The sequence below is a fragment of the Dipodomys merriami genome, unplaced genomic scaffold, assembly GCF_024711535.1.
Source record: "Dipodomys merriami isolate MVZ:Mamm:240054 unplaced genomic scaffold, mDipMer1.0.p SCAF_4, whole genome shotgun sequence".
NCBI lineage: Eukaryota > Metazoa > Chordata > Mammalia > Rodentia > Heteromyidae > Dipodomys > Dipodomys merriami.
In genome coordinates this window covers 36,781,855-36,798,658 of record NW_027205603.1, presented here as the reverse complement: position 1 = coordinate 36,798,658, position 16,804 = coordinate 36,781,855, and the positions used below count along the sequence as shown (strand labels likewise).

The 16,804-nt window shown below is 38.2% G+C and overlaps 1 protein-coding gene across 7 annotated transcripts in view; it reads right to left on the bottom strand.

Annotated features, from left to right (window-relative positions):
* The window catches only part of Ythdf3 (YTH N6-methyladenosine RNA binding protein F3), a 36,832-nt gene that overhangs the window by 8,507 nt on the left and 11,521 nt on the right, over positions 1-16,804 (bottom strand). For all 7 annotated transcript variants that reach the window (XM_069990806.1, XM_069990807.1, XM_069990809.1 and 4 more), the window contains one exon: positions 9,088-10,686. In XM_069990806.1, coding sequence (XP_069846907.1) covers positions 9,088-10,686 — 1,599 coding nt within the window. The remainder of the gene's footprint in view (positions 1-9,087; positions 10,687-16,804) is intronic.

The window sequence follows — 16,804 nt, the reverse complement described above, 5'->3', positions numbered from 1 at the left end:
ATCAGCAGAGCAAATACTTGAGAACAAACAGTGCACCCACAACACACATAAAACACACATTAAAAAACACCTTTTGTAGCATAGAAACATGATTTTCAAGTTTAAAAACTCTGTGTGTGTGATTCAAGAAGCAAATAAAGACTTCTCTATTTATGGAGGCAGAATATTAAACCCAAAGAAGATATCAGAGAAGTAAAGAGTTAGAAATCACAAAGAAGGGCTGGGAAGTTGGCTCAGTGGTAGAGCGCTTGCCTTGCATGCCTGAGGCCCTGGGTTCGATTCCTCAGCACCACATAAGCAAAAAGAAAAAAGCCGGAAGTGGCGCCGTGGCTCAAGTGGTAGAGCTCTAGCCTTGAGCTGAAGAGCTGAGGGACAGCGCCCAGGCCCAGAGTTCAGGCCCCATGACCGGACCCAAAAAAAAAAAAAAAAAAAAAAGAAATCACAAAGAAAAAAATGTGGAAGAACTACTGGACAAACCCAAGGTAAACTGAGTATTCCAGAAGGAAGTAAAACAACAAATGGAAGCAACCAGGCATATTGAAGCAAGCCTGAAGTTCTATCACTCTAGGAGGCTGAAGCAGCAGCATCCCAAGTTCAAGGCCAAAGGGGGGTTACTTTAAAAAAAAAATGAAGTGACAAGAAAAAATTATTAATTCTTTGGCAAGTCCTCCAGGAGATGGGGCTTGAGTTTTGAATTGCTACATGTGAGCCACAATGACTAACTCTAAAAATAAGAGAATACCAAGAAGGCATGCATAGAAACATAGCACACAATAACTTAAGTATCAACAACAAGATATTACATATAATGAGTATTCTTTCCCAACAAACCACAAAGCAAACTGAAATCAAGGGACATTTCATTACATACTGTTCAAAGATAGAATGAGAAACAACAACAACAACAAAAAAAGGGTAAGGTGAGAGATAAGGGAGTAGAGACAGGAGAAGATAACTAAAGGATAGGCAGATAGCCAGGTTGTTTCTTCACCCAGAAAATGACAATACTGGGAAGATGGAAAATCTGAGAAAAGCCCAGAATTTAACTAAAAACTACTGCACCAACATTAACTTCTTAGTTTAGATACATATATTATACCATAACTATGTATATGCTAGTATTCTGGGAAAGTGAACAGTCTGCTTTATTATTCTACAAAACTTTTATAAATCTGAATTATCTGAAAGTTATTAAAAATCTTAAAGAAATATATGACTTGCATGCAGCTCTCAAATGTAACAAAAAATTGAATATATGTATATACGTGCGTATATGTTTGATCACATATGCATAATTCTGTTTTGAAAGTTCTTATTTCCTATTTAAGTAATGTGCTTTGGTATTTTGGTTTTTGTTGGTCAAGGGACTTGAACTCGTCCTGGGCACTATCCCTGAGGTTTTTTGCTCAAGGCTAGTGTTCTACCACTTTGAGCCACAGCTCCACTTCCAGTTTTCTAGTAGTTAATCAGAGATAAGAGTCTCATGGACTTTTCTGCCCTACCTGGATGTGAACCGCAATCTTCAACCTCCTGAGTACTAGAATCACAGGAATGAACCACCAGTGCCCAGCTCTAAGTAATGCTATTTTAAAGACAAAATTGAAGAAAAAAAATTTAAAAATGTAATTCTAAGCCAGGCTCACGCTAGTCAGCTAGCTAGTCAGGAGGCGGAGATCTGAGGATTGTGGTTCAAAGCCGGCCCAGGAGCCCTGTGACCAACAAAATAAATAATTCTATTTATAAAGGCATGAAATGTTTAAAATACTTGGAAATAAATTTAGTAAATTACAATAAAACCTAAAATATACATTAAATATACAGAAATACACATACAGAAAATATACATTAATCTACCCAAGCAGACTGGATTTTACAAAGTATGGATATTTATCTTTGTTGGCTATTGGTAATACTTACCATTTATCTAACGAATGTAAAAACATATTAAAAAAAAAACCTGAGATCCAAATATATGGTTGACTTGAATACAAGGTATATGCTAGTAGAACTTTCAAAAACAAAAAGGAGGGCTGGGAGGCTGGGAAGGTGGCTCGGTGGCAGAGTGCTTGCCTTGCATGCCTGAGGCCCTGGGTTCGATTCCTCAGCAGTACATAAGCAGAAAAAGCCAGAAGTGGCTCTGTGGCTCAAGTGGTAGAGTGCTAGCCTTGAACTGAAGAGCTGAGGGACAGTGCCCAGGCCCAGAGTTCAGGGCCCACAACCAACAACAACAACAAAAATGACCTGGTAACAAAGGCTATTAAAGTGAATCAATAGTCCATACACAATTCTATTTTAGATGTCAGATTTTGGACTCTACACCTTTCACAGATAGAATTGTTCATTGGTGGCTAAAAAAAAAAATCTGTCATTTTATTAACAGAAAGTAAAAAATATTGAGTTAAAACATTTTAAAATAAATTTAAAGTTTTCTGCCAAGAGATAGTAAAGTCAATTTAATTCAGAAATGAAAACAGCACTGTCATTAGGAACCTGTAGCTAGCATCTTATAGTTTGTTTCTACAATCAAGAGATTAACTCAGGAAGTGGCGCTGTAGCTCAAGTGGTAGAGCGCTCGCCTTGAGCTGAAGAGCTGAGGGACAGCGCCCAGGCCCAGAGTTCAAGCCCCATGACCGACAAAAAAAAAAAAAAAAAAAAAGCTTCCTCAGGGCTGGGAAGGTGGCTCAGTGGTAGAGCGCTTGCCTTGCATGCATGAGGCCCTGGGTCCGATTCCTCAGCACCACATAAGCAAAAACAAAACAAAACAAAAAAAAGAGATTAACTCAGCATCTAATAAATGATAACTATATGCTAAGAAAAACTATTAATATTATGTTAACTGTGTTTACAAAATGGAACAAGGGGACAGGAAATATAATTTCAAAGACTTTAGAAAATTTTCCCTGCCTTCAACTTTTTTTGTTGGTCATGACTTTGGGCCTGGGCACTGTCCCTGAGCAATTTTGCTCAAAGCTAGTGCTCTACCACTTGAGCCACAGCGCCACTGCCAGTTTTCTGGTGATTAACTGAGAATTAAAGTCTCACTGACTTTCTTGCCCCAGCTGGCAAGATCTCCTGAGTAGTATGACCAGTGCCTAGCTTAAAACTTTTAAAATAACCAACTATTGGGCTGGGAAGGTGGCTCAGTGGTAGAGCGCTTGCCTTGCATGCTCGAGGCCCTGGGTTCGATTCCTCAGCACCACATAAGCAAAAAGAAAAAAGCCGGAAATGGCGCTGTGGCTCATAGTGGTAGAGCACTAGCCTTGAGCTGAAGAGCTGAGGGACAGCGCCCAGGTCCAGAGTTCAGGCCCCACGACCGGACCCAAAAAATAAAATAAAATAAAATAACCAACTATTATAAAACTTTAGTTCCCTGAAAACAGTAATATTCTTAGTAATCTCTAAATTTTAAAAACTTAAATTATTTGAACATAACACAATGGTCTATCATTTAAATGACTTCCTTGATTTTACCATGAAATCCTATACACATCTCAAAAATTCACCTAGACTTCTTTTTCTGGTGTCAGTACCAGCTGTAACTCAGGGCCTGAGCACACTGTTCTAGTTGTTTTTTTTTCCCCTCAAGCTGTCATGCTACCCCACACAAAAAAAGTCTCAAGGACTTTTCTACCTCAGGTAGCCTGGAATTGCAATCCTCAAATCTCACCTCCTAAGTAACTAGGATCACTGAGTTTCTCAGTCCCAGAGACTCTTCAAGTTACACAAACCAATATACAAACCATGCTTATTATAAAAAAAAAAGATTCATAACTTTGAATAAATTTTCAAGGAATGCTTTCAAGGAAAACTTAAAAGGTTACCTTTTCTGAAAAGACATGAAGAATTCATTTGAACACAATGCATCAAAAATACTAAAATCAGAGACTGGGAATGTGGCTTAGTGGTAGAGTGCTTGCCTAGCATGCATAAAGCCCTGAGATCAATTCCTTAGTACCACATACACAGAAAAAGCTAGAAGTGGTGCTTTGTGGCTCAAGTAGTAGAGAACTAGCCTTGAGCAAAAGCAGCTCAGGGATAGTACCCAGACCCTGAGTTCAAGCCCTAGGACCAAACAAAAAACATAAACAAACTAAAAATATATAGAGAAATCCTATAAGTCTATTTAAAGAAAAGGGGCTAAGATTAACCCCCAGGATGAGAGTGCCAGCCTAGGTGCACAAAGGTCTGAATTTGAGCCCTGTAACACTCTCTCTCTCTCTCTCTCTCTCTCTCTCTCTCTCTCTCTCTCTCTCACACACACACACACACACACACACACACACACAAACAACACACCCCAGGAGGAGAGTGCCAGCCTAGGTGCACAAAGGTCTGAATTTGAGCCCTGTAACTCTCTCTCTCTCTCTCTCTCTCTCTCTCTCTCTCTCTCTCTCTCTCTCTCTCACACACACACACACACACACACACACACACACACACACACACACACACACACACACACACACACACACACACACACACACACACACACACACACACACACACACACACACGTGCATAGAATAAGACAAATGACCCAGTAGAAAAACAGGCCTAGAATATACTTAAGTATTTAATGAAAGAGGGAACAAATGTGGCCAGTAAAATCGTATTAGGCCTTACTGAACATTAGGAAAAACAAATTTCATCATGAGCACAAAAACACCACATTTTATTTATAACCCCACCAATCTAGATACATCAACTACTTCTGGTTACTATAACTTTCTTTTATTTGTTTATTTTATTTATGTTTTATTTTCCTTATTTTTTTTACAGTGTGGATTTGAATCTAGGCATGTATTAGGCAAGCATTCTACCACTGAGCATTCTACCCTACCCCAATATTGCTTTTTTTTTTTTTTTTGAGACAGGCTCTTTCTGTTTAGTTTAGGCTGCCTTGAACTTACTATGTACCTTAGTCTAGCCTTGCATTTATAGACTTGCCGCCTTTTTCCAAGATGTTGTGATTATAGGTATGTGCCATAACACCTGGCTTTTTCTTTAAAAGTTTGAGCTCATTTATGGTAACAGATTAGGACTTTTTTGGGGAAGGGGCGGGGGTGGGCCCTGGGACATGAACTGTGTGTGTGTGTGCAAGCACACATGCGGGCCCTAGCTTTTTCACTCAAGGCTGGTGCTCTACTACTTTAGGCACTGCTCCACTCTGGCTTTTTGCTGATTAGTTGGACATAGAAGTCTCTAGGACTTTTGTGCCCAGGCTGGTTTTGAACCATGATCCTCAGATCAGCCTCTTGAGTAGCTCAGATTATAGATGTGAGTCAATGACACTTGGCTTAGCCAAGGGCATTCAAAATGTCATCTTGACATGGCTAGGAATTTGTTGTAACTAACTGAACCCCCTTCCTTCCTATTTTGACAAACGGAGTCCTCCACATTACTTCTGCAGTCAAGCTTTCTATGGAGGAAATATCTGATGTATCCTGTCTGCTCATCTAAAGATTAAAACATTATGCCCTCTATCTCAGAGTAAAGAGTTCAGTGATGTTTGAAACTGCAGGAAAAAAGCCTTGACAGTATTTGTGTAGTTCTTCCTTCAACATAAAATTTTCATGTATTTGAATAAAATGCTTGATGAAAGAGGAAACAGAATCATTCAGAAGGCAGAATATAATTTAAAATAGGGATCTTATGTAAAAAGAACATAAAATCATATGTTTTTGAGAATTAGGAACATAAGAATAACAATCTGTGAGTCAATTAAAAAACGTTTCTGTACTAAATCTACTTGATTTGAAAGTTTGGGTCAGAAAAAAATTTCAAATGTGAGGCAATATAAATATAAAAAGAGAAATATGTGACAAAAAGAAAAGTAGTCTAGGATCTCTCTAAAGGAAAAAGTAATCAGAAACAATAAAGACAGGCACCAGTTTGCTCATGCCTGTAATTCTAGCTACTCTAGCTGAGATCTGAGGATTGCCAGCCTGAGCAGGAATCCAATTAACCACTTAAACTCCAGAAGTGGAGTTGTAGGCTCAAGTGGTAGAGTACTACCCTTGAGCAAAAAAACTCAGGGACAGTATTCAAGCTGAGTTCAAGTACACATGTACACGTACACATACACACACGTATACACACACACACTCCTAAGTCAAGATCAGTAGCCACCAGAAGAAAGTAGAACTATTCAGGGTTGGAAAGGTGGCTCAGTGGTAGAGTGCTTGCCTTGCATGCATGAGGCCCTGGGTTCGATTCCTTAGCACCACATAAGCAAAAAGAAAAAAGCCGGAAGTGGCACTGTGGCTCAAGTGGTATAGCGCTAGCCTTGAGCTGAAGAGCTGAGGGACAGCGCCCAGGCCCAGAGTTCAGGCCCCACGACCGGACCCAAAAAAAAAAAAACAAAAAAAACCAAAAAAGTGGAACTGTTCTGCATGCTAACTGAAGTTATAGTTACACAAATTCAAATGAGTTAAAATTAAATTAAATTAAAATTGAAAGCTGCAGACTCCACAGAAATTGGTATTACTCAATGTTTTCTAAAATTAAATATATGTACACAGATAAACTACTTATATCCCCTCAAAACTATAGACTTATAAAGTGGTAACCCTGGGGCTGGGAAGGTGGCTCAGTGGTAGAGCGCTTGCCTTGCATGCCTGAGGCCCTGGGTTCAATTCCTCAGCACCACATAAGCAAAAAGAAAAAAGCCGGAAGTGGCGCTGTGACTCAAGTGGTAGAGCGCTAGCCTTGAGCTGAAGATCTGAGGGACAGCGCCCAGGCCCAGAGTTCAGGCCCCATGACCTGACCCAAAAAATAATAATAATAAAGTGGTAACCCTTCTGTATAAGACCTTAACAATAAAATAGTTTAAAATTTTAGTAAGAAAAACCAGAAACAACTTAACTGTGGTATATCAACCAATTGAATATTGCCTAGTAATAAAAAAATGAGAACTGCCAACAACAAACTGCAAAACGATTGTGCTGAATGAGCCACTACTCAGGAGGCTGAGATATGAGGACTGCAGTTCAAAGCAAAACCTGAGCAGAAAAGCCCCAGTACCATAACACACACACACACACACACACACACACACACACTATTAATAATAACTCAACATGCATACCTTTCTAGATAATCTCATATGACTTCACTGAAACAAGTGTCAATGAACAAAAAACCACTACGTCTGACTCCCATAACTCCAAAAAAAATCTTCAGCTACCATCATTTCTCTTAATCCACTATTTCCAAACTGTAGTTCTAGTATGACCATTTATTCAACTGCTAGAGTCAAAAACTCAGAAGCAATATTGGTCCAATTATTTGTCACTTCCCACAAAGAACTAGGAGAAAATTCTATTATATCAGCAATATTATTTAAAATGATCCACTAGTGCCAGAATCACCTGGGGTGCTTGTTAGAAATGGGTACTACTAGGTTCAGTACCAAACAGATGGTACGGTTCATTTTCAAAAAAATCATGGACACCACTCTCCAGATTATTCTTCTCACATGATTCGCCACTGGGTTAGAAATTTTCTTTGAAGCAGTTCCCTTTGCTACACACAACCCAAGAAGCCACAGACATTTAAGTTCATACAAGAAAACAGATATTATTTCATTTAAATAGTTAAATTAATCTTCAATTTCCATAAAGGACTTTTCATGGTAGCAAATGTCATTTACTGTAAAAGCTTCAAACTTCACCCTTGCCTCTTTTCAAAAGAAACTATTTTAGTAGGACTGAGGGTGGAACTATGCCTCATGCTTGCCAAGAAGCATTCCCCCACTTCAGCTTACTTCCTCTTCCCACTTGTTATTTCTGATAGGGTCTTGCTTTTGCCAGGACTAGCCTGGAAGATGACTCTATTTACACTTCCTATCACTTTCTGGTACAACAAGTTTCTGGTACAACACATGCAGTTTTTTTAGGTTACTGGAATGGGGTTTCTCATTTTTGCAAGGGCTGGCCTCAAAACTGCAATTCTTTTGATCTCGGCCTCACCAGTAGCCACCCTAAGAGGTATGAACCACCACAACCAGCTTGAAAGAAACTTAAAGGTACTGTCTATGGGAAAAAAATATGCTCATATTAATATTTTCTTTCTACCTAAAATCACCATTTTATTAGTTCAGAGCAGTGAATATTATAAACTTTTCTTTATCCTGTGATCAAATTCTAGTCAAGAATTAACACTATTTGTAATTGCAGGGAAAAAGTTTCCCTGTGTTTCCGAAGCTGAAGTAACAAAATGAGAAATTAAAAGGTAGAATCTAATTCTAAAGCCTATGTCATCCTCAATCTAATCTACCTTACTATATTTTGTTCAAAGTGCTTTAGTTGAACAAATTAGAAAAAATATTTAAGCTGGGCACCAGTGACTCATGCCTGTAATACCAGAGACCCTAGAGGCTGAGATCAGAGTATTGTGGTTCAAAGTTAACCTGAGGAGGAAAGTCCATCAGACTTGAATCTCCACAATCAATCACCAAAAAAGCTGGAAATGGAACTGTGGCTCATGTGGTAGACCACTAATCTTGTGCAAAACAGCTCAAGATCCATGCTCAGGCCTTGAGTTAAAGTCCCAGGAACAGCACCAAAACAAAAAACAAAAAACAAACTTCCCTTCTATGTTAAAAAAAAAAATCCTTGTAAATGTAAATGAAGTCAAACATTTCTTTTAAAACTGTTAAAATTCCAAATACATTTCCTGATACAACCTATTTTTTTAAGACCAGTTACTAGAAGATATGGCTACATGCAAAGCAAGAGTTTGATCTCTAGAACCACTGGAAAAAAATGGTTAGTTATTAAAATCTCTAGCTAGTTACAGAAGTTTAATAATAAAAGTCCAACTCATTATCTCTGATCAATCACTAAGACTCAATGACTGTCCCCACTTGAAGAACATGAACAGGCAAAATCAAATTCATTTTAAGGGCTACCCTTAGGAAAAAAAGAGAAAATGATGCAGACAGACTGCAGACAGGGTTTTAGGGTTATTTTTTAAGACAACTGGTTAAGTTCCTTAATTATGAAACACCATGAGGCATTAAAGTACATCCTCAATGTATCCCATTCACAGAAGATTTCATCCACAGAAAAATTACTGTATCCTTACCCTACGCATGGCTTCCTCCTCTTCTTGACGCTTCTCATAATGTGCAAAGTCATCAAAGATTGAGGTGGTATGCTTGAAAGTAGCAATTATTTTAAGCACTTGCTTTGCTTTTTCTAGGGGTACTTCTTGAGTGTCCCTTGAATTGGTTACTGGTTTGTTGTCATTATTTTCTAAGCGAATATGCCGTAACTGGTTATTAGGAACATCTTTGACAAAGATCCATTTAACTTCAAATTTGCCCTTCCACTTATCCTGAGACCAGACACCAGCATATGCATTATAGTCCACAACAGACTTCATTTCAGCCACTCCACAAAAATGTCCACTGCCATTCACACTGAAGAGTAAATAGAGTGGGCCTTTACCATTCAGGGATCGGTAAGCTGCATCCAAACGCTTATTACCATGCTCAGTACTACACCAGATAGAGTATTTAATAGAACGATGTATGTCATCCTCAGAGTAGCTTTTAATTATAAACACACGTCCATTCTTCAGGTTCCAATCAAAGTCTTTGGGATTATAGTTGTTTATGGCCTTTAGCTTTTCCAGCACTGGATGCACCTCTAAGCTAGAAGGTGAAGCACTGACAGGTACTACACCTAAACCAAAGTTTTCATTGCCTGCTCCATTGTTCTGGTTGAAGCCAGCCCCTCTGTTCCGAGGAGCTACCCAGCGATTCTGCAGCGGCTGCTGTTGAGGCTGCACTTGGTGAGGCTGGGCCTGAGGCTGAGGTCCTTGTTGCTGTTGTGGTTGTGGTGGCTGAGGCTGCTGTTGAGGCAGTTGGCTTTGCACCAATGGTGGTGGTTGAATTAATGGCTGAGGCTGCTGGATTATAGTTTGAGGAGGCAGAACTGGTTGGGTTGGTGGAGCCTTGACCACTGACCCCTTTTCATCCCAAGTTCCAATATTCATGTTGTGTTTTATAGGAGGTGGCGGCACAGCAGGACCCCCAATTCCCACATTGCCCTTGGGTTTAAGTTTCGGTTGTGGCTTGGCAGGCTTTCTGGCAATGGCAGCCCAGGAGGTCGGTTTAGGTGCTGCACTGCTAACTGGGGGCACGCTGTTGGTTGCAATGCTAGTCATACCAGTGCTGCTCAAGGCTGTACCTACAGTTTTTGTCACTGCAGCTGTCAGGTCACCACCAATTTTCAGTCCAGTCATGCCTTGCTCAATACTGCTAATACCAGGTACCTTACTCAAAGTATCATTGCCAAATCCAGCCTGTCCATCAGTAATAGCTCTCCCAAGAGAACTAGGTGGATAACCATAACTGCTACTATAAGCAGAACTTTGTGTTGATTGTCCCTGAGATCCACTTGTCCCCCATGTAGAGAAATCAGCATTACCAGGAAAAAAGTTAAATCCATGTTGACCAAGAAATGGAGGGGTATTGCCTAATGCCCCAGGTTGACTAAAAACACCATCTGGTATATAATGATGCTCTCCATTACTCATTTGTCCATATGTTGTCAGATATGGCATAGGCTGATCTCCAGCCGTGGACCATGCTGCTTCTCCCAATGAATATGGAAATCCAATGGATGGAGCATAGTAACTAGGCATATATGGATCTGACATTGGTGGATAGCTGTTACTCTGAAAAACAGAAGATCACAATCAGTAGGAAATGTCCTAAGGAAAGAAAAAGATATGTGAAAGATTAAAATCAAAGCTTAAATAAATGAAAAAGAGATGTATTTACAACTATAAAATTAAAATTCTAAATCCAACTGTATAAGCCAAAAAGTTTTTAGTACTTTGTTGTTGGTGTTGTTTTGAGACAGGGTCTTGATACATAGCTCAGGCTCACCTTGAACTCATGATCTTCATTCCTCAAACCTCCAAGTGCTGGGATTACAGGCATAAACTAACGTACCCAGCTGCAAATGCATATATTTTTAAAAAACTGCTACAAAATTACTATAAAGGTCAGGAATTTAAAAGGGATTATTTTTGTTTGAAGGGTCAAATGCTCTGACAGTTTTAAAATAGTGAAATTTCTACAAGAAGCATTTTCATAAACTTCACAGGCATTCAATGTAATTAAGTCAGTCTGCTTTAAGTAAACGATATATTAAAACATTACGTATAAAACCTAAATAAAAGGGCTGGGAAGGTGGCTCAGTGGTAGAGCGCTTGCCTTGCATACCTGAGGCCCTGGGTTCGATTCCTCAGCACCACATAATCAGAAAAAAAAAGCCGGAAGTGGCACAGTGGCTCAAGTGGTAGAGTGCTAGACTTGAGCTGAAGAGCTGAGGGACAGCGCCCAGGCCCAGAGTTCAGGTCCCACAACCGAACCCAAAAAAACAAAAAACAAAAAAAAATCTAAATAAAGCTGAGAACTATGTCAAATGAAATTACATACCAGTTTATATGATGGTTCAAAGATTTAAAAAATGTGTTTTGGAAAAAATAAAATAGAGCTACATTTTGAAAAGAAAAAAAAGAGATTCAAGATTACACTGGTAGTTAGTTTAAATGTTAGTTAATGACCCAAGATTTTTATTTTTACTGACTTCACTTTGAAAAGTAAAACAAAACTCTTATCTTAGCTTCTTAAGGTTAAAAGATAAACTTTTACAATGTCCTCTACTTCCCACATTTTATGCAATAAAAGTTAAAACTGGCTTATTGTAAGTTCTTAAATTTAGAAATGGGTAAGTTCTTTTTAATTTTTCCCGGAATTACTGCAACTCAACGTCCATTTTGAATACTAAGTAATCATGCATTTACTAATTTGCCAAAAGTCAAGACATCAATCCCATTACTTCTAAAATTGAAAACACTCAAATTTTCTAGAAGCCAATGTAAAAATATAAAGTATTTTAAGAACATCTCTTACAAATGCTTTATGTCAAATAAAAACCTTACAAGAGTTTTCAATTTTTGCTTTAGGTATGACCTTTGAATCTGGGAGGATCTTAAGAATTTGTAGAATTTATACAATATATAACAAGACAAGCGCTGGAAGCTCATGCCTATAATCCTATCTACTCAGGAGGCTGAGATCTGAGGACCACAGTTCTAATACAGCTCTGGCAGTAAAGACCGTGAAAGTCTAATATCAAATTAATCACAGGGAAAGCTGGAAGTAGTGCTAAGGCTCAAGTGATCAGAGCACTAGCCTTGAGCAAAAGGAGCTCAGAGAAGGTAGCCAGGACCTGAGTTAAAGCCCCAAATGTTAAAGACACCAAATGTACTACTACTACTACCACTAATAATAATAAAAAACAATTAGTAGCCTAAACAAGGGCCAACACCATTTAAGGCCAATTGCTTAACATAAAACATTCTAAGTTCCCAGGAATAAAGTTCTTAACCCAATTTCTGTTTGCTCTGTTACATTCTTGGAATTCTGGGGCTGCTTTGTCCAAAAAACTATGTATGTATCAGAAATTGAGGATGTTGTTCAGTGATACAGCACTGAGCTCAAAAACAGTGTATCAATATAAATGTAACATAACATTATACACTACTTAAAACATTCTGATTTTTTTTGCAATAGTCTACTCTATTTGAGAAAACTAATTTATCTTTCTAAATGATCCAATTCTCTAAAGTTAAAATAACTATAGCACTGAGTCTATATTTTCTTTCTTTCCATGTGTAAGACTTGCACCTGCTTAGCTTTCTCACTTAAGGCTGGCTCTTTATGCCATTTGAGACTTAGCTCCATGTCTGGCTTTTCTCTGGTTAATGGGAGGTAAGAGTCAGTCAGATGGGGGGCTGGGAAGGTGGCTCAGTGGTAGAGCTTTTGCCTTGCATACCTGAGGCCCTGGGTTCAATTCCTCAGCACCACATAAGCAAAAAAAAAAAAAAAAAAAGCCAGGAGTGGCGCTGGGCTCAAGTGGTAGAGCGCTAGCCTTGAGCTGAAGAGCTGAGGGACAGTGCCCAGGCCCAGAGTTCAAGCCCCATGACTGGACCAAAAAAAAAAAACAGATAAGAGTCAGTCAGATGTGTCTGCTTGGGCTAGCTTTGAACCATGATCCTCAGATCTCAGTTTCCTGATAGCTAGGATTATATGTGTGAGACACCAGCACCTGACTCAGAGATTACATTTAAACTAACAAATCTAGCAACCCTGGGGGGGGGGGGGGGTTCACTTTAAAAAAAAAATCCAAATCTTGTTTACTGTTTAAAGAAAAATAAAAATGAAGAAAATTTTCAAATACACTTCATATTAAATAATTTTACTTAAATATATTTTTTCAAATCTGTAAATTTACGTGTTAATTTAACCTAGTTGTACACATTTGTGAGCTCTATCTAATTATAAACAGTTACTGGATATATATACACAGAAAACTGACAATATTCATATGAAGTAAACCAGTACAATAGTAGCACCAGTACAAAAATAGTATTACATTTAAAGACATATAAAAGAGAAGCCTACAGGGAGTTCAATATATACACACTGGATTTTAATGTATGCTTTGCTCAATGTTAAGATAGATGTCTTTTTAATTACCACCAAAGTAGAATATCAATGAGAGGAATTTACTCTGGTAGGGAAGAGGAAGAAAATTTCTATTCACTGATGACAGAAAGGACTTAAAACTTAATTCTACATTTTAGCTCGTCTGAGTTGGTTCTAATGACAGATAATTTACATCTAATACGTCTATTTAGTATTTGGAAATTGTTCAGTAAGTGAAATCTTACTAGGTCTTTTCCGTTGTTGCTGCCAGTACTAGAGCTTGAACTCAAGGCTTTGCAATCTGCTCTCACTTGGCTTTCACTCAAGGCTGGTGCTCTACCATTTGAGCTATTCTCTGAGGTCTTTTAAAGATATGCTACTTGAAACACACTCAAAAGCTAATTAAAATAGAGAAAAAACAATACTGATATGTAAATATAAAAATGGTACAATAAGCCAGGTACATGCCCACAGTCCCAAAACTTGGGAAGCTGAGACAGGAAGGTCACCTAGAGTTTGAGATCAGCCTGGGCAATAGTGAAATCTGTTTTTAAAAAAAAGTAAAAATAATCACTGGATAATCAATGGGTAAACTAAACATACTTTTGTATAACAGGTACATAAATTCTTTACCTACAGCATAAATACTGACAATGTAAAATATGTACATTGATGAGATGCTTTCCCTGTGAAGTTCATTACAAAACAGGTAGGTAAGCTACCTAAATATCCATCAGCTGATGAATGGATAAAGAAAACATGGTATATAGTACTCAAAATTCAAAAGGAAAAAAAATTGAATGTACATGGAATGTTTTTTTGGGGGGTAGGGGGTTGTCAGTCGTGGGGCTTGAAACCTGAGCTCTTCAGCTCAAGGCAAGTTCTCGACCACTTAAGCCACAACGCCTCTCCAGTTTTCTGGTGGTTAACTGGGACTCTCCTGCCCAGGATGGCTTTGAACTGCTATCCTCAAATAGCCTCCTGGGATTACAGGCCACTAGCGCCCAGCTTGTGCATGGAATTAAAATAACAATATGCTAAGTAAAAAAGTTTGGCACAGTTAGACATGTGCTGTTAGACATCACTTATTCTCATCTAAAATAATCAAACTCAGAAAAAAGAGAATCCAATGATAGTTATAGTGGGAGATGACGATCAAAAGATATCAGGAGAAATACAGTGCTTTGATTTTTTAGCTATATTATAAAATTTGAGTAATGGTGCCAAATTCATTGGATAAAATTGCTAATAAATTTCAAATATTTTCTACAAAAACTATCTCCTACAGTAAACTATTTCACCTTATATCCATATCATATTGACCTCTATAAATTTTGTTCAATTATAATAAACTTGCAGTTTACAAAACAGTATAGTTCAATCTATATCCTTTGAGTCCAATACTAAATTAAACTCAAAGAGAAAGCTAACAAATGAAGGACTTTTTTCCCTAGCTACATGTTGTCAAGGACTATCCCTGATATATGTGTCTGTCTAGTCACCAACTGAATGAACATTTTATACATTTTATCCATGCAAATTTTACTTTGAAAGAAAAGCAATAAAATATGTAACATTACTCACTAACATGCAAGTGTATCAAGTCTGAAACTTAACTTTGAAATGCATAAAAGAGAGAGAGCACCAGTGGTTCACACCTACAATGCTAACTACTCAGGAAGCTGAGATCTGAGTATCAAGGTTCTAAGCCAACCTAAGCAGCAAAGTCTTCTATTAACCATTAAAAAGCCAGAAATAGAGCTGTGGCTCAAGTGGTAGAACACCAGCCTTAACTGGAAAAGCTCAGTGAAAGCATCCAGGCCTTGAGTTTAAGCCTTTAAGTGAGCGCAAGTGGGTGTGCACAGAGACACACACACAATGAATGCATAAAAGAAAAACATTATTACAGAAAAGGATGAGAAAGTACGTGATATAACATAAAAAATGTTCAATGGCAGAACTTGAGTAGATACACTGTGTTCACTTAAAATTCCTTCTTTGCATTTGAAAATTTTTTTAACCAGCTTTTAAGAAATGAGTAAGATGGCTTTGTACTGGTGGCTCATGCCTATTCTAGCTACGCAGGAGGCTGAGATCTGAGAATTTCCTGCCAGTCCCAGCAGGAAAGTCTATGAAACTCATCTCCAATTATCCAGAAAACCGTTAAGTGGAGCTGTGGCTCAAAGTGGTAGAACACCAGCCTTGAGCAAAAAAGCACAGGGACAGCACCCACTGAATTCAAGCCCCATGATCCACAAAAAAATGAAAGAAAAGGGAAATATAGAGTGTCAAGCACATACATCAAAAACCTAGTTATATTTATATATTAACTTGCTTCAAATTCTTTTCACAATGTAGGTGGTATAATCTCAACCTTCACAAACAGTCACAGTATGATTTAATAGTCTCTAAGATGAGCTCAATTCACATTCTTTCTAGAGCAGTGATCTCATCAGATCATTTAATTTCTTTCTTTGTTGATAAAATGATAAGGCCTTTCAGGAAGTGGCACTATGGTTCAAGTGGTACAGTGAAGAGCTAAGGGACAGTGCCCAGGCCCTGAGTTCAAGCCCCATGACAGACCCTAGCTACTCAGGAGCCTAAGATCTGAGAACTGAATTCTAAACCAGCCCAGCAGGAAGTCTGTGAAACTCTTGTCTCCAATTAACCAACAAAAATGTAGGAAATGGAGCATGGCTCAAGTGGTAAAGCACTAGCTTTGAGCAAAAAAGCTAAGGGACAGTACCCAGGCACTAAGTTCAAGCTCAAAGCAAAAAAAAAAAAAAGAATAGTGATAGCAGAACAGAAAAGAAAATTAAAATGTTATTTTACTTTCTGAATTCTTTATAATTCTCCAATAAATACAGTAAGGCTTATTTCACCAAACTCTTTATATTTATTCTCCAAAACTGTATGCTATTACAGTTTACCTGGTATCTTCAACAACGATAACTGAAACATGAGTTTTTGAATTCAATTACTAAATTCTTCAGAAGAACTATAGAGAAAAAGTGTAAGATTGAAAGACTGACATTTAAAATTACAAAAACAGTCTGGGCACCAGTAACTCAAGTCCATAGCCTAGCTACTCAAGAGGCTGAGATCTGAGAATTGCAGTTCAAAGCCAGCCCAGGCAGGATGAGATTCTTATCTCCAATTAACTACCAGAAAACCAGAAGTGGAGCTATGGCTCAAAGTGGTAGGACACTAGCCTTGAGAAAAGAGCTCAGGGACAGTGCACAGGGCCTTAGTTCAAGCTCCAGGGCCAACAAAAAATAGTAAGTAATAAATAAA